Consider the following 20,379-nt stretch of genomic DNA (forward strand, 5'->3'; position numbering starts at 1 on the left):
TGTGAACCACTAATGTTGGCATTGCTACATGCCACTGTTCCGCGCCAAGGAGGTTGCTTTCTCCGGGGAGTCAAGCTTACCGCCTGGTGCTTGCCTGGCAGGCGCTTACGAGGCTGAGCTAAATCCCTCGTCCCTGTTGTGCTTTACGCTTGTGTTGGGCACGAGGGCACTGTGCTGATGACCCGAGCGGTCGGGAGGCTGAGACAGGAGGATCTCGGAGCTCAAGGTCAGCCTGGGCTACACAGAGAGATCCTGATTCAAAAGACCAGCCAACTAACTAAAATAAAGTAAAAGCACTTGGCTTTCTAAAAACAAGAGTAAATGTTTGCAGTATGTAACAGTTACATTCCTGTAAGCCTACTTTTTAAAAAAATTCGGAGACAGCTCTCACCCTTTGCACCCCGCCCCATCTTTGTGAGTAGCTGGGGTAACAGACAAGCCATCGCCACATCAGGCTTGCTGAAAGGTTCTGTCCCACAAAGACATGAAGGGGCCGCCAGCCCCAGTGAGCCTCTCCATCTATTGAGAATTGATGGGGAGTGGTTACCGTTTCCATGGCAACCTGATTTCCAATGCAGATGCCTGCTAAGGAAACACTGTATCTTCCCAAGAGCCACCCAGGTGGGCGTGGAGGTGCACGCCTGTTCACAGCACAGCCCTGCCCTGTGGAAGGCTGAAGCAATAAGACCCCAAGCTCTGGGTCAAACTGAGGAATGGGGTGATGTACCAAGGCCCTGCCTCAAAAAGTAAAAAATGAAAAAAGAAAGCGCTCCGGGCAAAGGCTCCAGGTTCAGTGCAGACAACCACCAGGTCTCAGGTGCCATTATTACTCCCATTTTACAGATGGACAAAGTAAGGCTTAGGAGTGCTGCAGCCTGCCTCGTGCTAGTGCTTGCTGGTTGTCTGATCTAGGAAAACTGACCCAAGGAAAATGAAACGACGTCCCCAGACCTTTGTAATCTTTTGGGACAGTATCTCTCTAAGTCACTAAATTGCCCACGTTCCATTTGAAGTTGCAGTCTTTTGGCTTTAGCCTCCTGGGATTACAGGCATGTGTGCCACCACATCCAACTTCAAATTCATTTCTTTTTATTAATTTTTTGGAGGTTTTTCTTTGAGACAGGGTCTTGCTATGTAATTCAGGCTGGCCTCGAACTGAAAACGATCCTCCTGCCTCAGCCTCCCAAGTGCTACAATTACCAGTGTGCAACACGCCCCCCACCCCACCCCGCAATCTGCTTTTGAGGCAGAGTCTCCTTAAGTCTCTGTGTTACCCAGGGTGGACTAAACTTGAGACCCTCCTGCCTCAGCCTCCCAGAGTCCTGGGATAACGGGTGTGTGGTGCCGTCACCAGCAGGCACACAGTCTGGCTGTGATGTCATCAGAGAGATGACATCAGTCCAGTCCAGCACTGGGAGGGGGAATGACGGGAAAGTTTACTTGGCTGAGAGCTCCAGGGGCTAAGCCCAGCCCATGGCAGCGGCTGTCCAGCTGCAGACACCGTCAGCAGAAGCAGCCAGGGATCCTCCTGCCTCAGTCCCTGAGCGCTGGGGTTATAGGCGTGCGCCAATTCGCCTGGGCAAAATTAGTAATTCTAGTGCTCAGGAGGATCGCTCTGAGTTCAAGGCCAGGCTGGGCTACATAGTAAGACATTGCCTAAAACATAGTAACACAGTGCGGAAAAGCCTGCTCCCTGCCAGCCTGGCTGCAGCCTACCAGCACCTGTCAAATGGGGACAGTGACAGTGTGGCTCCTCGTCAAAGCAATGGGCACCCCAACTCCTACCCCTCCAGGGAGCGCCCCAGGCTGGTGATCTCCTCCCGCGCAGCTCCGCCTCACCTGAGCGCCAGGCCAGCGTCCCTGGGCAGCACCTGCCAGGCCGCCCTGGTGCAATCGGGGAGCCGCCCGGCAGGTTTTTCCTCTCACCCAGCCGCCGTGCTCTCCCCGCCTTGCGGGGCTGGACCTCCTCCGGGTACCCCAGCCCTGCCGGCCGGGCCGGGCCAAGCGCAGTGAGCCGAGGCCGGCGCCACGCGAGGACCATGAGAAGCATCGTGGGCTACCAGAGCTCCGAGGTGGACTGGTGTGAGAGCAACTTCCTGCACTCGCCCGTGGTGGCCGAGTTCTACAACACGGTGAGTGAGCTGGGGCAGGCGGGTGCTGCTGCTGCTGCTGCTGCTGCCGGGGAAAGGGCTGCAGGGAGCTCGGGCTGCGGGTGCAAGCCCTGGCCCCTCCAAAGCTTGCTGATCAGTCCCGCTGTCGGGGGTGGGGGCGCACTCATGGGTCACACAAGGACGGTTGCTTCTCATTCATTCATTCGTCTGTATCTGACACCGAGCGCCGTGACAGTGTTTGGACCCGAGGCAGTGGCTGGTGGTCGGGTCCCTGTGTGGAGGATATACCTATGCAACCCGGGGAGATGGTGATGCAATAGGTGGCGCACTTGCAGCCTAGCGGAGACCCCGAGGAGGTCTTTGAGTCAATATCAGCAGACCAAAGGTGGCTTCCTGGAGAGCTGACTGTGTGTGTGTCTTGTTCCCAGCTAGACTCCCAGCCTGGGGTGACTGACTCGGCCCAGTTCTCCTTGGATAATCCCCCTCCCCTTTTAAAAAACTTGAGATGGGGCTTCCCTGCTTGCTTTATCTATTATTTAATAATTATTTAACCATACTGGGGATTGAGCCCACGGATTTACACATGCCAGGCAGGTGCTTTACCACGGAGCCACGTTGCCAGCCAGTATTCCCAGGTGTCTGTATAATCCGGGCTGGCTTCAAGCTTGTGATCCGCCTGCCTCGGCCTCCCCAGCGCTGAGAGAGTCAGAGGTGGTGGTGGTGTGCACCTGTGATCCCAGCTGCTCCAGAGGCTGAGGCCGGAGGGCATGCAGCTCAAAGACAGCCTGGGAGAGTTCATGACTTAGCAAGGACTTGAAATGAAGTGGAGAAAGGGGAAAGGATGTGGCTCGGCGCAAAGCCTGCAGTGTGGGAAGGGGGCTGCTCTGACCCTGTGACCTGTGACCTGTGACCTGTGACCTGTGACCTAGCGGCTCCTGGAGCTTCATGAGCGAGAGAGACCCCGGGCCCCTCATGTCTCCCTGGAACTTGCTCCTCTTGGCTGGAGATGCCGTTTCTGGTCCCCAGAAGTCGTCATGGGAGGCTGAGGCGAGAGGCTTCTCTCCGGATTCCCCGGAAGCCCCGTGGTCCGGAGCGGACCCAACAGAGTGGCCTCTCGGGAGCAGCCTGGCCAGGTCCACTCTCACGCACACAGTCACCGCAAATCCCCGGGACCCTCCTTCCGCTCGGGTGAGATGCAGCGCTTGGGTAATCTACGTAGACGCTTTCAGATCCCACACTTGAATAAATCAGGTGTGGGAAAGAGATTTCCTGTGTTAGGAAAGAGATTTTACATCATCCCCATAAGAACCTGCTTCCAGGCATCGATCCAGTGTTTCATAAATCAATCTTTATCTTCCATGATATGAATGGACAATCTTTCTTATTTTGTTTGTTTGTTTGTGACAGGGTCTCACTGTGTAGCCCAGGCTGGCCTCAAACTCACAGCGATCCTCCTGCCTCAGCCTCCCCAGTGCTGGGATGACAGGTGTGCACCACCCCGGCTGGCTAGATTTGGATTTTTCTTATCAAAAAGGCTCTGCCTGGGCCTGGTGGTGCTGTTTATAATGTTAAATTCTTCCCAAAATCTTAGGATTTGGGGAAATTGAGCAGGAAATTGATCACCATGAGTTTGAGACCAGTGTGGGCAAGTTAATAATTTAGCAGGGCCCTGATTAGATAACAAACAAAAAGAGCTGGGGAGGTAGCTCAGTGCAAGGGCCCTAGGGTTGAACCCCCTTACCACAGAAGAAGAAAAGGGGGGCTTGGAGGCTAGCTCAGTGGTGAGTGCTTGCCTTGCAAGTGTGAGGTCCTGGCTACCATCCCCAGCAACACGAGAGAGAGAAAAAGGAAAAAAAGAGAAAGAAAAAAAGAAAGAAGACTGCAAGCATGGCGGTGAATGTCTGTGACCCCAACACTGGGGAGGCTGAGGCAGGAAGGTCGCCTTGAGATGGAAGCCGGCCGAGGCTACACATTGGGATACTGTCTCAAAAAAAAAAAAAAAAATGCTGAAAATAGAAGGTTTGGTTCCAAGCAGGCCAGGTGTGGAGCGACCGAACCTCTGAGTGTGGGTCACACTGTTTGAGAAGCCGTGGACTGTCTGGGACCAAGCTGGCCAGTCTTTTTGGCTTTAGGGCACAGGCTGCAATTTTCAACCCCGCACCCGCCCAGCGGCCTGGGGCGATATGCAAATGAGTGGGCGTGGCCTCGTGCTCACGGATGCCCGGATGCCCGTGTGACTTTCCATCCTTTTCCAGACGTAAAGGTCGATTTTTTAAGAAAAGCTGTTTGCAATGTGACTCATTGTAGCGTGCAGGTCTTATAACCCAAGGCACAGGGTTCCACCTCGGCCCTGTGCCGTGGTGGGTCAGCCCTACTCTGTTTATGCATTTAAGCAAAAAATCAAATAGCAAACAAGGCGCTGTTGGTTCTGCCTCAAATCTCTGGTTAGCAGCGAATCCAAGAGGCAGGCGCTGTGGTGCGCATGCGCAGTCTGGGCCGCTTGGGGAACTGAGCCGGGAGGATCGCAAGTTCAAGGTCAGCCTGGGCAATTTAAGCAGAGACCTTGTCTCTAAATAAAAATAAAAAAGGGTGTAGCCCAGAGAGAAAACTCCCTGGGCTGGATCTCCAGCACTGCAATCCAGGGAGAGCGATAGGGAGAGCGCTGGTGACGGGTCGCAGCAGAACACCTGCCCTGCCCTGCCCTGCATGCATGAGGTCCTGTTCAAACTCCAGCACCACAGATAATAAAGAGTTTAAATTGGCGTGGCTCAGTAGCACACACCTCGATTCGCTACTGTTCCAGAGGCTGAGGCGGTAGGACTGCGGGAGCCCGGGCGGGAGTTTAAGGCCAGTCTGGACGACACATGCAGATCTTGTTTCAAAGAGTGAAATAAAAGCCAGGTGTGGGGGCGCACGCCTGTCATCCGGCACTCTGGAAGCTGAGGCAGGAGGGTCGCTGCAAGTTTGAAACCAGCCTGGGCTACATAGTGAGGTCCTGTCTCAAAAGTCAACCCCCCCCAAAGCTCCAAATAAAATAAAATTTAAAATGAGTTTATTAAAAGCTGGGCATGGTGGCGTGTGCCTGTAAATCCAGCACTCCGGGGGCTGAGGCAGGAGGATCGTTTTGAGTTCGAATTTAGCCTGGGCTACAAAATGAGCTGAACTGCATAGTGAGAGCCTGTCTCAGAAAATAGGCAAAGTAAATAAAAATAAAATGAGTTTATTTGTAGCAAATATAACACACTTATACAGCTTACTTCCTGTGGGCATTCTGGTGCTTTGATTTGTGTCAGGAGATGAATTTACAAACGATGCTTTTCCCCCATTTAGTCATTGTAACTTTAGGGATTTTTTACCAAATGAATCATCCCATAGATGACAAGAATCAGGAACAAAGTCATCCCTGAATCACGTTTCAATGAACGAAATCAGCAAACAAATAAACCGGAGACCACACTGTAGGCATCTTGTGTGTGGCCGGGCATATTCTGATAAAATACTACACAGCTGTGCACAGGCCCGCTTTGCTCGGGGCGTGAATGAAAGCTGAAACATGCAGCAGAAAACATCTAAACATCTGTTCCTGCTGGTTTTGTCATGACCCGCTTAGGCTTAGGCGTGAATCATGGCTCACAGCTGAAAACTGTTGTGTCCTCAAAGCTGTTGGGAGGGAGTTGTGAGTCGGGTTAGGGTGGCAGAGCCCAGGCCTCCATGTCAGGGTTAAGGCAAAGGGCAGCACCCAACCGATGGGAAGTTGCATGGAGAAGGGCACCTGGGGTTGGGTTTTGAAAGTTGAATAGGAGTTCAAGGACTGGGTAGAAGTCCAGGCAAAGAGAACAGAAGAAGGGGAACAGATACATTAAAAGTCTCTGAAGTACAAGAGGAGTTGGTCAGACTGAAAAAGGACAAAGATGCTTTTCTGGCTGGAAAGTGGTGAGAATCAGACACATTCCAAATACTGGGTCGGAGGATTTGAAACGTATTGCGTTTTTATTGATGTGTCGATTTGTTCCACAAAGGTGCTGTACGCCAGCCCGTGCTGGGTGATCCTGGGGTCCCGGAGAGGCTCTGGGCTCCTCAGCTGTGGGAGTTTAGAATTCCACGTGGGTTCTTGTGGCCTCAGAGGGAGGCAGAAGCAGGATGGTCTCCATCCTGGCAGTGGGGTGAGGTCTCTGCTTACTAGATGTGAAGGTGGCCCCGCTGGGGACACCAGGTCTCCAAGGCCAGGGGGCCAGGGGGAATGGCAGGCGTCAAGGCTTTGGGGTACGGAGCAGAGGCTGTCGGGAAACAGCTGGTGGCTGGAAGCCAGAGCCTGGGTGCTGCCGAATGGTGGTGGTGGGGAGCCCTGCACATGCGCGGTGAGGTCAGCCTGGGGGGGGGGGGAGCTGGCAGAGCCCGGAGAGTTCAAGAGGTCAAGGGCGGGGCAGCAGGTCATCCCGGTTCACAGCTCCTGCCCCAGCCTGGGTCCCGGTTTCCTCTGGAGCTGCTGGCAACTGCGGGGAGTTTCCAGGAGTGCCCATGGAAGTTTCAAGGCTCCCCAGAGGCCGCTAGGATGCTACATTTCTTCTTGGTTTCCTCGGAGGGTGCAGAATAGGGGCCCTGAGGACCAGGAGCCTGAGGGGGGCGGGAGTACTGCAGAGGCAGGGAAGGCTGAGGTGCCACCTCTGCAGGGTGGCACTTGCTTTGAGTTTTTATTTGTTTTTTTGAGACAGGGTCTCGCTAAGTAGCCCAGGCTGGCCCCGAACTCCTAGCGATCCTCCTGCCTCAGCCTCCCAAGAGCTGGATGACAGGCGTGCAGCACCACTCCTGGCCCCAGCCCAGTCCTGACAGGTCTTTCTTGTTTGCTTTTCTCCTCTGGAAGAACCGGGGGCCTCACGAGGTGGGGGGGGGGCGAGTTGGCAGGATAAGAATCTGGGGGCATTGCTCATCCAGCCACAGCTGACAGACAACACACCGTGTGCCAGGCACTGTTCTGAGCTCCGGGACACAGCGGCAATGACAGAAACTCCTGCCCAGGGGGATTGACTCTCCGGATGTGACAGTAAACGGTCGTCATTTGTCATCTTTTATTCCGTGTATAAACAAGCATCTGTGACAGTAGGGGACAGCAGCAGGACACTAAGTGACACAGCCAGGCAGAACATCAACCAGCTGCTAAAACACCCAAATATCCAGGCACAAGGAGTGGGTAAGCCACAGTGGTTTGTGTATGCTGTAGAATATTACACAGCCAGGAAAAAGCAGTGAGGCAGGCTATGACACTCATGAGGGTTAGGGTTAAGCCCTTTTCATTCTGTTTTTTTATTTTGAGACAAGGTCTCCCTCAATTGCCGGGCTTGACCTTGAGATTTTCCTGCCTCAGCCTCCTAAGTTCTGGGCATGTATGACCACACGTGGCTGACAGAATAGGTTTCCTTCTGGCTCCTGAGCGATAGAGGGAGATAGAGGCTCAATGAGAGGAGGAGGAGGTTCCTTCTCCCAGCCCAAATGCACGGCAGCAGGTCCGAATTTCAAAGCCAGGCGCCCTGAGCCTCACAGCACACGGGGCTCTGTTAGGCGACAGTCATGAGGAACATGGGGAGAAAACAGGTGGCCCGTGTGGTGAGAGAAGTCCTGGCAAGAAAGGAGTGAAAGCCGGGCGTGGTGGCTCGCGCCTGTCATCCCAGCACTCGGGAGGCTGAGGCAGGAGGATCCTTGCGAGTTCGAGACCAGCCTGGGCTACACAGTGAGCTCAAGGCCAGATGAACTGCATAGAGAGACCCTGTCTCCAAAAGACAGGGCAGAGGGGAGGAAGCAGTGCACGGAGAGCCCCCGGGTCCCCCAGATCCACCCCGCGACAGCGGCACTGTGGTTTGGACACAGGCCCTGAAGGCCGTGGGGGAAGCCTGTTCAATAACAGATGGGCGGACGGATGGGTGGACGGACAGAGGGGAGGGTGGGGGTTAAGTCAGCTGCCGGGGCCTGGACCAGGGTGTCCCCACATCCTGCATGGGGGTCCCCACATCCTGAGGCGGGAGGATCTGAGCCAAGCCAGGGCAACCGAGCAAGACAGAGAAAGGGGCTGATCACAAAGACGCCCGCTGGCCTTCCTTGAGGCTGTGATTCCCGCAGTGGGACCCTCGGTCCTGGGAGGAACCCTCGGTCCGGTTCTGAGTTTGGGTTTCACTTGTGGGTGCTGCAGGTGTGTGGGGAGACCCCGAGCTGCTGGCCACTGACTGGAAATGGGGCTGCACTTGCCCGGCTGGCGTGAGGCTCCGAGTTCTGGCCCCAGCAAGGAGCTGAGGGGGACCCTCGTGACTTCTGTCTGCAGTACTGGGATCTGAACCCAGAACCTCTGCAATGAGTCTTTTAATAGAATTTATTTTGACACAGGGTCTCACTAAGTTGCCCAGGCAGGGTCCGAACTTGCCACGTTCCTGCCTCAGCCTCACGGAGTGCTGGACTCCCCTGCTGGCTCTGGCCACGCCTTGTTCCCGGCCTGCTGCCAGGAAGGACTGAGGGTTAATGTTTGCATTTGCGGCCACACGTGGAGGTTTAGACGTGCTCCGGCTTCTATTTGGTGTTCAGCAGTTCTCAGGGAGAACCCTGGAATGAAGGAATCAAACACAGCTGCTCCCTGACTTACCGTGCTGACACCCCAGCAAACATCTCATAGGCTGAGAACAACACCTGTCATCCCAGCACTCAGGAGGCTGAGGCAGGATTTTGGTGAGGGAGGGAGAGAGAGAGAGAGAAGATAAGATCCTGAGATGTCTTAGAAAATGCAAAGAGGAGTTGTTTGGGGAAGCCCAGGACCCAGGGAAGCTCTGAAATATTTGCTTTTGCTCTTAGCCCCTGTTGCCTCATGACCACAAGATCGCTGCCATGTCTCCAGCATCACAGCAGTATCCAAAGGCCTCTTTTGAGAGGGGTCTATGTCAGTTTTCCTGCCTTGAATTTCAAATTCTCATCAAAGAGTGTATCTCATGGCCTCAGCTAGGGATGGCTGCCTGCCCCAGTGGTGTGAGGTCTTGTGATAGAGACATCTGGCCAGAGGACCTCACTTTAGTGTTCTGGGACGGCTGCTCCAGAGGTGTCTATGGATCTTGTCTGTTGGCAGACTCCAGAGCAGAGTGGACAACTAGGACAAAGGAGCCTCGAGGGCCAAGGAACCAGTTCACCCATGACGCTTTACTTGAGTCCTGTGTCACCTTTGGGCTGGTTCTGTGAGCTCCTGAGGACAGCCAGGGCTGCCCGAGGACCAGGAGGCCACTGGTCCAGAGCCAGTGCAGTGCGTGAGCGATGGCTCAAGATCCAGGCTGAGGACAGCAGAGGCATCTTAACTACACAACACTTCTTCCCTGGCTAAGGTCGTTGAAGAGACACTGAACTCGATAAGGGGCTCAGGCTGGCCTCTAACTCCATTTCTGTTATGTTCCCAAGGCTCCCTGGTTGGTGGTGAAGGATTCAGCCCTGTATCAAAGTCTGTCACTGGGGTGTTTGGGTTTCAGTCAAACACTCAAGTAAGCTGGGTGCCTGTCTGTAAATCTCAGTTACTCGGGAGGCTGAGGCAGGAGGCCAGCTGTGAGACAGCCTGGTTATCCAGTGAGAGGCTGTCTCAACCCCAAACCAAATCAAAACAAAATGCTTTTTAAAAGCATCTCTGAGCAAAGACCCTGACTTCAATCCCCAGTCCTACAGAATGAAACAAAACCCAAACCCACTCAAGTAAATGTGGCTTCAACAGAAAAGACGCTTTAATTTTTATAGGGACGGAAGGCTTGCGGTAGATGGTTCGCAAATACCTCTTCCCCTCTGTCTGCTCTGCTGTTCTTAGAGTTTGAGTTCTCAGCGTGTTGTCCAGGGCCCTCAGGAATTGCTGAGACCCTTTCCTGGGTTTCGTGAGGTCCACGTTATTTTCACAGTAACATGAAGTTACGCCTTGCAGTCTCTCTCTGATTCTGCCAGGAGGCTGCCATGGGCTGTTCCAAAGGCTACACCACGTACGTGCACTGATATTACCTGCGGTAGCCGAGGGGAGGTGTAGCTGTGGAGTTGTGGTGGTTTTTGTCTGTTTCATTTTGTTTTTGAGGCAGGGTCTTGCTATGCAGTTCAGGCTGGCCTTGAACTCACTTTGTACCCCAGGCTGGCCTCCAGCTCACAGAGATCCTCCTGCCTCAGCCTCCTGAGTTATAATACAACATTGCCCAAAGATTTTTTTTTTTTCCCACTTGGCCAGACTTCAACAAAGAAGACTTTCCCAGAAGTCTCCCCTCAGACTGTCCCTTGTGTCTTCTTGGCCAGAATTTTATCACATATCCGTGTCTTCCCCCCTCCTTCCTGGCTTTTAATTAATTAATTAATTTCTTTAAGGATGGGTCTTGCTGTGTAGTTGAGCCTGGCTTTGAACTCTCAGTAACCCTCCTGCCTCAGTCTCCCAAGTGCTGGGCTTACAGGCGTGCTTATCATGCCTGGCTTCCTATTTGTTTGTTTATTGGTGCTGGGAATCAAACTCATGACTCTGTGCTTGCCAGACAGGTGCTGTGCCACTGAGCTGTATCCCTTGCCCAGTATGTTTTTAAATTTAATTTTATTTTCAGAGACAGTGTCACTACACAGTTCAGGATGGTCTTGAACTCATTATGTAGTAGAGGCTGGCTTCAAACTCACAGCGATCCTCCTGCCTCAGCCTCCCCAGTGCTGGGGTTACAGACCTGGGCCACCAGGCCCGGCCCACAAATGCATTCTCCAGACACTGGAGGTGACTCGTGCCCTGGGTCTCCGTCCTGCCTAACCTTGCAGGCGATGTCCTCCTGGGGCCCATGCAAAATCTGGGTTCATTCAGCAAGAATGAAATGTCACTTAAAGTATTGGTTCAGCAAATGTAGCTAAGATCTAAAATAACAGTGACTTCGCAGAATGGGAGCCTTATTTCTCTCCTACACAACATCTCATCATAAACCTTCAGGGCTGGCGTGGGAGTTCTCTGGTGCCAGGAACCCAGGATCCTCCGCCGTGATCTCTTTGATATCTCTAAGCCACAGTCCTTAGTTGTATGTTCCAAGAAATTACTTCACCACATCTGCTCTCCAGTAGAAAGTGGGTAAGGAAAGAAAGAAAGAAAGAAAGAAAGAAAGAAAGAAAGAAAGAAAGAAAGAAAGAGGGTTAGGGCAAAGTGCATCCTTTCCCTTTAAGAATGCAACCGGGAAATGGCTATCATACTCACATTTCATTGGTAGAAACAAGTCACATGGTTGTGTGTAGCTGCAAGGGAGTCTGGTATCATAAAAGAAAGTGGAGAATCAGAATGACTTACAGTATTGTTATCCTCTCTCTGAATCTGGGGCTGTGTCCTGCTAATTGGAATCAAGTCACACCTTGGTTAGGAAGAAGGGAGAATGGACGTAGAAACACTCAGCCTCCATTCTACACTATAACTGCCATATTTTTTATGGCCTTCATACCTTGACTTCTTAGGTCATCATCAAACACTAACTGTCACCTCTTAAACAATTTTTGTGGCTATGGGAAACAGAATTCTGATCCATCTCATAAGAAACACTTTAATAGAAGAGATAAAACATTTATATCAATTGTAAATGCTGATGACATGCAAAAGAAAGAAAAAGACTTTTAAGATCAAGAATTTGGAGAAAAAAAAGAAAGAAAGAAAAAGACAAAAAGAGAAACTTCTATGTTTTTGCTGAGCATGAAATGAACACCTCACCTCTAATCACAGCACTCTGAGAGGACGAGGCATGAGGATCACAAGTTCAAGCCCAGCCTGGGGAACTTAGTGATTTGATGAGACTTTGTCACAAAATAAAAAATAAACAAGGGGTCTATACATGCTGGGGGAGGGAGATGCTGGCTTCAGTGCCCAACAGAAGAAAGAAATGAAAGAAAGGAAGGAAAAATTTAAAATTCAAAAATTCTTGGGATCTGACTTCAAATTTCAAATCTTCACTTCCTGGCTAATGACAGGGCTGGATGAATTGACCACTCGGAGACTCAGTTCTACCTTTTTTTAGACATGGTCTCACTATATAGACCAGGCTGGACTTGAATTCATTATGTATCTCAGGCTGGCCTCAAACTCCCAGTAATCTTCCTGCCTCAGCCCCCCAAATTCTGGGATTACAAGGGTGCACCATCGTGCTTATCTGAGAATCTAAATGCTATTCTGAGGAAGAGAAAAAATTCTGGAAATAATACACTCTTCCTACGACCTGGAATATAGTAGATATCTAATGATAGGGAGACAGATAATTAGCCCCCAGATAACCTTATCAAACCCAACAACATAATCATGGGATTCTGGGCAGGTACAGTCATACAGAAGCCTCTGGCTTCTATTTCTCCTCCCCCTTCCCCAGGAAGCCTTTTTCAGCCATCTCAGCCCACAATAATATATTTATTTTTAGTCTCAGCTTGTTAATGCTGCATAACAAATCATTCTACAAATTAGTGGCTTGGAAACAAGGCTAGGTTTATTGTGCTCATAAATCAGGATGGGCTTTGGAATCGGCTGGAAGATGGGATGGGGCTGGAACCCACCGAAGTTTTGTCCCTGTGCATGGCATGGAGCTGGAGAAATCAAGCACCTGGTGTTGGAACAGATACTCTCTAGCCCTTCTCTCTATCATAGAGGAGTCATCTCTCCAGAACAATGGGTTCAGGTAGAGCTGGGCTTCTTGTCTTGGTGGCTCAAGGGTCCAAAGCTCCATGTTCTAAGAAAAAGAAATCATGTGGGCTGGGCATGGTGGCACACCCCTGTAACCCCAGCTACTCAGGCACACCTTCAAAGCCAGCCTGGGCAAGTTAGTGAGCTCCTGCCTCAAAATTTAATAAAAAGTGGAGGGAAGGAGAGTGGGGTTGCAGTGCTGCAGTAGAGGATCTGTGGGATTCATCCCCATTAAATGAAACAGAGAGAGACAGGGAGAGAGAGAGACAGAGACAAGACAAAAAATGAACCAGGTGGAAGCCACAGTCCCTTTTAGGACCTAACCTCATCAGTTACGACCTCATTTCTGTTAGAGGTGAATCATTAAAGTATCGTATCACCCTTTCTCGTCTACAAAGTAAAAGCTAACTTACAACCACCACAAGTCTGCATTTCAAACTGCAAGAAGGGCAAAGAAGCTTAGCGAGCAAGCCAGAGGTGACTTAAGAACTGACCCGGAAGCAGTAGTTATTTGTAGCCTCATCCTATTGGCTGTACCCAGTCACGGGGTTCAAGTGAACTGCAAGGTATGCTGGGAAATGTAGTGTTTCATAGGGCACTGGTTAGAGGACTCCTATGGGTACCAAAATCATCAGCACAGACCCTACGGAAGCCTAAGACAATGTAAACTCTGTGTGCCTTGTTGTTCTGCTGTATTGTTTGGTGGATTATTACAGTCTATATGTTCAGAATGTTTTCTTTTAAACCAAGAATTGTGGTTGCACACTTAGAATCCAAGCACTTGGGAGGCTGAGGCAGGAAGATTGTCCTGAGTTTGAGGCCAGCCTGGGCTACATAGCGAGTTTAAGGTGAGCCTCAACTACATAGTGAGATGGTTTTAAAAACAAAAACAAACAAACAAAAGGAGTGTTTTCTTTTTTATTGGTATATGTTCATGGTGTATAATAATTACATTCATCTTGTGTATCGCCTGCTTGCAAGGCAGGTGCTTATGCTGCTGAGCTAAATCCCCAGCCCCACATCTTAGTTATTTTTTTTTGTGTGTGTGTGTTTTGAGACGGGATCTCGCTATGCAGTTCAGGCTGGCCTTGAGCTCACTTTGTAGCCCAGGCTGGTCTCGAACTCACAACGATCCTCCCACCTCAGCCTCCCGAGTGCTGGGATGACAGGCGTGAGCCACCACGCCCGGTGCATCTTAATTATTTTTACTCCCCTTTCCCCTCCTCAGCCTCCCATGTCTGTCCATCTCCTGCTCCCATATCGATATCTGTCTCCTTTTTTCTATCTTTTATTTTGCTGTTTCAATTATTTATATTTTGGGCTTCTCATATAAGAGAAACCACACAATATTTAACCTTCGGTGTCTGATTCCCTTTATTTAGCCTTCTCATCCCAAGGTACATCCCCTTGGACTGCAAATAACTCAGGTTTATCCTTTGTAGCTGGGCCTGGTGGCAGACGCCTGTAATTCCAGCACTTGGGAGGCTGAGGCAGGAGGATCGATGTGAGTTTGAAGTCACTCTGGGTTACAAAGTGGATTGAAGATCAGCCTGATTTACAGAGTGAAACTCTGTCTCCAGAAGGGAAAAAAAAGTATATCCCTGAGTAATACTGCACTGTGCATATACACTACGTTTTCTTTGTACATTCATCTACTGGACTGTATTCAGAACATTTTCAAACAGCATTGGTTTGGTTCCATCGATGGTGATGGAACTCAGGGGTACAAAGTATTTCCTTCCAACAAGAAAATGTGGGGGCTACACATGGGTTAGCAGTCAGGCCTTGCCACATTTTTGGGGGAGGGAAGGCAGGGTCTCGATATGCAGTTCAGGCTGGCTTTGAACTCACTCTGTAGCCCACATTGGCCTGGAACTTATGGTGACCCTCCCTCCTCAGTCTCCCAAGTGCTGGGATGACAGGTGTGCGCCACCAAGCCGGCCTCCGTGTCTGTTGACTGAATCACAGGTGGAGCAAGGGACTGACTGATGGTTGTCCAGTGGGTTGTTGTGACTGGCCAGGGCTGGGGCTGGGGTTCCACGGCACAGCGCTTGCCTAGCACGGGTGAGGCCCTGGGTTCCGCCCCAGCGCCACACAGGGGAGAGAAAGTCCCCCCAGAAGGTGGCAGGGGAGGCAGTGACAGCCCTTGGGTGGTGCGTGAGCAGGACGTGGCCCAGGGTTGGAGCGAGGAGAGGCTGCGGCTGCTGCCCCCGCCGAGTGACAGGGCGCGGGTGTCTTCCAGTTCAGCAATGTGACCTTCCTGATCTTCGGGCCGCTCATGGCCTTCCTGATGCGCTCCTACGTCCACAAGCGCTCCCGTTACATCTACAGCGTCCTGATGCTCTTCGTGCTCACAGGTGGGTGCGGGGCGGGGATGAGGGCGGGCGTGGGGAGCCGGGTGGGCGCGGGACACCCCGACACGCTGCCCTCCCCAGGCCTCTTCTCCATGTATTTCCACGCGACGCTCAGCTTCCTGGGCCAGCTGCTGGACGAGGTGGCCATCCTGTGGATGCTGTCCAGCTGCTACAGCATCTGGATGCCTCGCTGCTACTTTCCCAGCTTCCTGAGGGGCAGCAGGTGAGGCACCCGGGGCCTCTGGGGTGCGCTCTGAGTCCCCCTGAGCCCAGGCCCAAACCCGGGTTCTTCCCTGGCCCAGCCCGACTCACCAGCATGGCCTGGGGCCCTCTCCGGCTCCAGATGCCTCCCTGGGCCCTGGGGACCTCTGAACCCCTTGCTTGGGCACCCCGAGTCTTTCACCTGATCGACCCCACACTCAAGGCGCCTGAGACCCCCGCTCCGCACTGAATGGCCCACCCACATCCATTCCTGGGCAGCCCAGCGAAGCCCTCCGGAACCCCTGCCCCTATGCTCTGACATCGTCAGTCCTCGGGGGCCCCTGAGAGCAAGCTGGCTTTGGGGGGGTCCCACCTCTGAGCCTGCCTGGCTTCCCCTAAACCTCTGAGCTGATGACTCCCCTGGTCCCCGGCGTTCCACTGACTGCCCTGGACCCCTCCACCTCCTGCCCTGAGCCCATCTCTTCATCCCGCCCAGCCGCTCCTGAATCCACCTGGGCTCCCCAGGCCTCCCCAGCACCCACGTGTGAACCCCGGTTCCCCCTAGGTTTCAGTTCACCCGCATGATGCTCTGGGGCACCACGATCGTGACCTTCCTGTCGGTGGTGAGGCCCATCCTCAATGCCTACGCGCTCAACAGCATCGCCATCCATGTCCTCTACATCGTGTGCTCGGAGTACAGGAAGTGAGTGAGCTGGGGCGCGGTGGTCCCCGGGCCCTCAGCCCAGCCGGAGGGGAGGCTGAGGCAGGAGGGCTGCTGCGCTGAGCCCAGCGGGTCAGCTCCTGCCCCCCAACCCAAGAACCTCCCATACCCATCACGTTCCGAGAACTGAATCCCTATCTGCAGGCTCCCGGAGGGGACGTCTCTCCCCTGATTTGCACCTAAGTCTGTTGCACTGTAGAGCTGGCCCTTTTCAGGATAACACCCTTAAAAAATCATACTGGTCAGTGTAGAGAATAGGGCTGTCAGGGTTTGGCTTAAAAACAAAACATGTCCCTGGAGAGCTCCTGTGTTCACAAGTGGGGCTTTTGAAAGGTGATTTGGTCACCCAGGACTAAAGATGAGCTCCTAGGTGAGCGTGCTGCGTGGAGGTGGAGGCTGCCGGAGGAAGAGGTCACCGCGGGCGTGACCCCCAGGGTCACCCTCCGGTCTCCGCCCCTCCTCCCTCTCTGGCTCTTTTTAACTCAGCCGTGAGGTGAGCCAGGCCAGCATGCCTCCACCTGGAGCCAGCAAAGTATGGATCAAAACCTCTGCATCCACCAGCCCAGATAAACGTTTTTCTCCTGTAAGTTGAGTGTGTCAGGATATTTTGTTCCAGCCACAGAAAGGTGACGGTTACACTTCTTTTTTTTTTCCCGGTACCGGGGATCGAACTCACGACTGCCTGCTTGCAAGGCAGGTGCTTATGCCGCTGAGCTAAATCCCCAGCCCCTGACAGTTACACTTCTACACACTCATCAACCAGCTCTGATAACCACCCACATCTTACCAGTGTGTGTTACACAGTTCCCTGTGACCCATGTACTTGCACCCTTAAATTTTTCAGGGGTGAATTCTCCCAATAATTACTAACTGCCCGCAATGGTCCTTGCAGGAGAGACAGGGGGCCTCAAATTGATTCATTTGAGAAGAATCAAGAGATTATAAATGAAGGAAGAAGGCAGGATACAGGAGAATTGTGGGCGTTGGTTAGTGTCCCTGTGCTAGCGAGCGTGGGGTTACGTGCCCATCCAGCGATGTGGGGTCAGTAGTCACGCGAGGGGAGGCGGGAACAAGTGACCACAAGAACCAAGAAGGAGCCATCCCCGTTCTCACGGAGAGAGCTCCTCGGAGACGCCACCTGCAGTGCCCGGTTGCAACCAGCCTGACGCAGCCCCACGGAGGACATAGGGAAGTAAATATTCCATTGCCAACCCACTTGGGTCCAGCAAACTGGACACTGTTGGCCAAGCCAATCGGAAACACCATCAAAGCCAGTGAGTGACCGTGGGGCAGAGTTAACCCCTGCACTTAGTGACCTGTAATTACTTAGCAAGAGTTAGTGTAAGCACAGATCGGGGACCGTGTCAGTCAGATTTCTGGGGTCTGTAACAAAGACCCCAGATAACTACTCACAAAGAGGTAAGCTGAGCTGGGCGCGCAGCTCTGGTCGGGAGGCTGAGGCAGGAAGTTGGCTTCGGTGACATGGCAATGCTCTGCTCCCCTAGCAAGAAAGCTAAGGTGTGTCCGGGCTCTGTTTAGAGGCCCCCGCCTGTGACTGACCGGTCCTATCTCTGGGTCGGGGTCAGCAATGCGTGGCTGGGCGGTCACTGTCTTTTTGTGCCCAGGAAGCACTAACTCGTGGACACCTTGAGGCCCTGAGGCCCTGCCCCTCCCCCTGCCCATCCTGGGATGGCGGGAATTTCTCAGGGGACCCTGCAGGTGCTGCTGTCTGAGCCAGGGTCCCCGTGTCCTCCCAGGACCACCAACAGGCAGCTCCGCCACATCATCCACGTGTCGACGATTCTGTGGGCCAGCGCGGTCATCAGCTGGGTCAGCGACCGTTTGTTCTGCAGCTTCTGGCAGAGGATTCATTTCTTCTATCTGCACAGCATCTGGTGAGTTCCAGGCTGTCCCAGGAATCTGAGCTCCGAGCAGGGGCCTGGGGTGGGATATGGGGGGAGTCCCGGGGGAGGTGTAGATGTTGAGCCTCAGCAGGGAGGGGAAGCTGGGGGCTGGACCCTAAGTCCCTTTGGTGGCCCAGACCCATGAGGCTGGGGGGGGGAGGCTGGGGGAGAGCTGGGGTGCCCAGCGCCCTCACCCTCTGTCTCTCTGCACCCCCCAGGCACGTAATCATCAGCATCACGTTCCCTTATGGCTTCGTCACTATGGCCTTGGTGGATGCCACGTACGAGATGCCAGGTGAGACCCTCAAGGTCCGCTACTGGCCGCGGGACTCTTGGCCTGTGGGACTGCCCTACATTGAAATACAGGCCGATGACAAGAACTGCTGAGGACCGCTGGTGCCATCACAGTCACCCGCTGTGGATTCCTCCGGGTCTTGAGGTGGAGGCCCGCGCCAGCCCTGCACCAGAGGGACACTCTGGGTCCTTCTCTTCTCCCCTGCCTCCCGCTAAGTCCTCCCCCCACCCTTCCCGCAGCCAGGGGACAGTGTCCTGCTGTCCCTGTGGTGGTCTGGTGCCCCTGCCTCGGCTCCCTCCACGACCTGCCTGTGTCCGTCCCTTCCCCATGGCCACTGTCACATGGGCTGGTGTGGGGCTGGAGCCCCGGGGACCAGGGGACCTGAATGATGTGGCTCCGCTTTAGATCTGGAATGTCACCAAGAACAGACATGACATTGGACCCCTTCCCCTGCACCCGCACAGACACACAGAGACCTCACAGACCCCCAGGCAGGTACCCCAGATGCCAGGAGAAGTCATCGCTGGTGGGCATCTGAGGACAGGGAGGGACACCCCGGACTGCTCGGGCCCCGTGGACCACGGGGACCCCCAGGGGCGAGGGTGACCAGTGTCTGTCCCACACCGTGGGAAGCAGAGGGCACATCTGGGAATGGGGGTTAGCATCGGGGCTTGGAGCCAGACAGACCTGAGCGCGGCTCCCTCCATGGTCATGGCCGGCTCTAAGGTTTGATTTTCCCTACCTCCGCAGCTCGAGCCTTGTTTGTAAATAATATTCCCTCTCGCATGGGGTTTCTGCGTGAATAAAGGGAGTTGGTTGTGTAAAGTGTTTCTCACAGCAGTGGCCACCAAGCCTCTGGCCACCTACTTACAGTCAGCTCAGTCGCCGTGTACAGACACCTGTCGACTCCCCCAGATGAATAAATCCCTCTGACCTACCCATCCACCTGCTGGCAGATACACTAAAACAATTGATTTATCTATGCATTAAATCACCCATTCATTCATTGATATTTTTCTTTCTTTTCGAGGCAAGTTTGCATTATGTCATTCAGGCTGGCCTTGAATGTGTGGCAATTCTCCTGCCTCAGTCTCCTGAATGCTGGGATGACAGGCTTGTGCCACCACACCCAGCCTGCCATCCTGTGAATCAATCTATCCGTTAATCTATCTGTTCACTCTTCCTTTATCTATCCATTCATCCAGCCTCCATTAATGTATGTATCCACCCCTTCTCCTGTTTAGAAATATACCTGTCCTTTACTTCATCCATTAATTTATCCATCTATTGAACTTTCAACTGAATCATCTGTATATCCAACCTTTAATTTATGCACCCATCCATCCACCCATCCATTTATCCATCCATCCATCCACCCATCTATCCACCCACCCATCCATTCATCCATCCACCCATCCATCCATCCACCCATCCATCCATCCATCCATCCATCCACCCATCCGTCCATACACCTACTATAGATCCATGCATTTTTACATCCTCTATGTACCATTTCATCTATTATCTGTGCATCCATCTATTCATTCACTAAAGTGTCCATCTGTCTATCATCCATCAATACATTTATTATTCATCCATCATCAAGCCATGATCCTTTCATCTCCCTCTGTCTCTCTCTCTGTCTCTCTGTCTTTCTCTCTCTCTTTCTTCCTTGTAGTGCTTGGGTTTGATCCCAGGAACTTGGCACTGAGCTACGTCAGCAGCCATTTTCTATTCATGTATTTATTTATTTTTCCCAGGTCTTGCTAAGTAGTTCAAGCTGGCCTTGAACTCACTATGTAGCCGAGGCTGACCTCAAATCCTGCAACAGCCTTCCTGCCTCAGCCTCCTGAATGCTCCCAGCCACATGTTTGATATTATTTTTAAAAATTTTTTTGTCTTTTTCCTTTTTTATCGGTACCAGGGATCGAACTCACGACTGCCTGCTTGCAAGGCAGGTGCTTATGGTTTGATATTATTTTAATAGGAGATCTTGCTAAGTTGCCCAGTGTGGGCTTGAAGTTCCCGTCCTCCTGCCTCAGCCTCCTGGCGTGCTGGGATGACAGGTGTGTACCTCCACTCCTGGCTTGAAGCCTTTAATGTGGGGTTCCCGGTTGAGCTGCGGTATTC

General features: G+C 52.7%; 1 protein-coding gene across 3 annotated transcripts; it reads left to right on the forward strand.

Moving 5' to 3' along the window:
• Positions 1-1,884: 1,884 nt before the first annotated feature.
• Acer1 (alkaline ceramidase 1) lies at positions 1,885-19,074 on the forward strand. Of its 3 annotated transcripts, none has more exons than XM_003461099.2 (6): positions 1,885-2,132; positions 15,017-15,131; positions 15,210-15,351; positions 15,895-16,032; positions 17,808-17,945; positions 18,173-19,074. In XM_003461099.2, the coding sequence occupies exons 1-6, from the start codon at positions 2,040-2,042 to the stop codon at positions 18,339-18,341; spliced, it is 795 nt and encodes a 264-aa protein (XP_003461147.1). In that variant the 5' UTR covers positions 1,885-2,039; the 3' UTR covers positions 18,342-19,074. The 3 variants fall into 3 exon arrangements, with proteins under 3 accessions (XP_003461147.1, XP_063084853.1, XP_063084854.1); XM_063228783.1 differs by having other exon boundaries at positions 15,022-15,131; positions 15,244-15,351; XM_063228784.1 differs by having other exon boundaries at positions 1,999-2,132; positions 15,022-15,131.
• The last annotated feature ends 1,305 nt before the right edge of the window (positions 19,075-20,379 follow it).

This window comes from Cavia porcellus, unplaced genomic scaffold, assembly GCF_034190915.1.
Source record: "Cavia porcellus strain 051 isolate PalLab524CR breed Dunkin Hartley unplaced genomic scaffold, mCavPor4.1 scaffold_17, whole genome shotgun sequence".
In the NCBI taxonomy this organism is placed as follows: domain Eukaryota; kingdom Metazoa; phylum Chordata; class Mammalia; order Rodentia; family Caviidae; genus Cavia; species Cavia porcellus.

Bases quoted from the DNA above. Each gene is read 5' to 3' on its own strand.
- Acer1 (XM_003461099.2), top strand. From the start codon at position 2,040: ATGAGAAGCATCGTGGGCTACCAGAGCTCCGAGGTGGACTGGTGTGAG. The intron at 16,033-17,807 runs GTGAGTGAGCTG...GTGTCCTCCCAG, and splicing joins GTGTGCTCGGAGTACAGGAA to GACCACCAACAGGCAGCTCC. The intron at 17,946-18,172 runs GTGAGTTCCAGG...TGCACCCCCCAG, and splicing joins TTCTATCTGCACAGCATCTG to GCACGTAATCATCAGCATCA.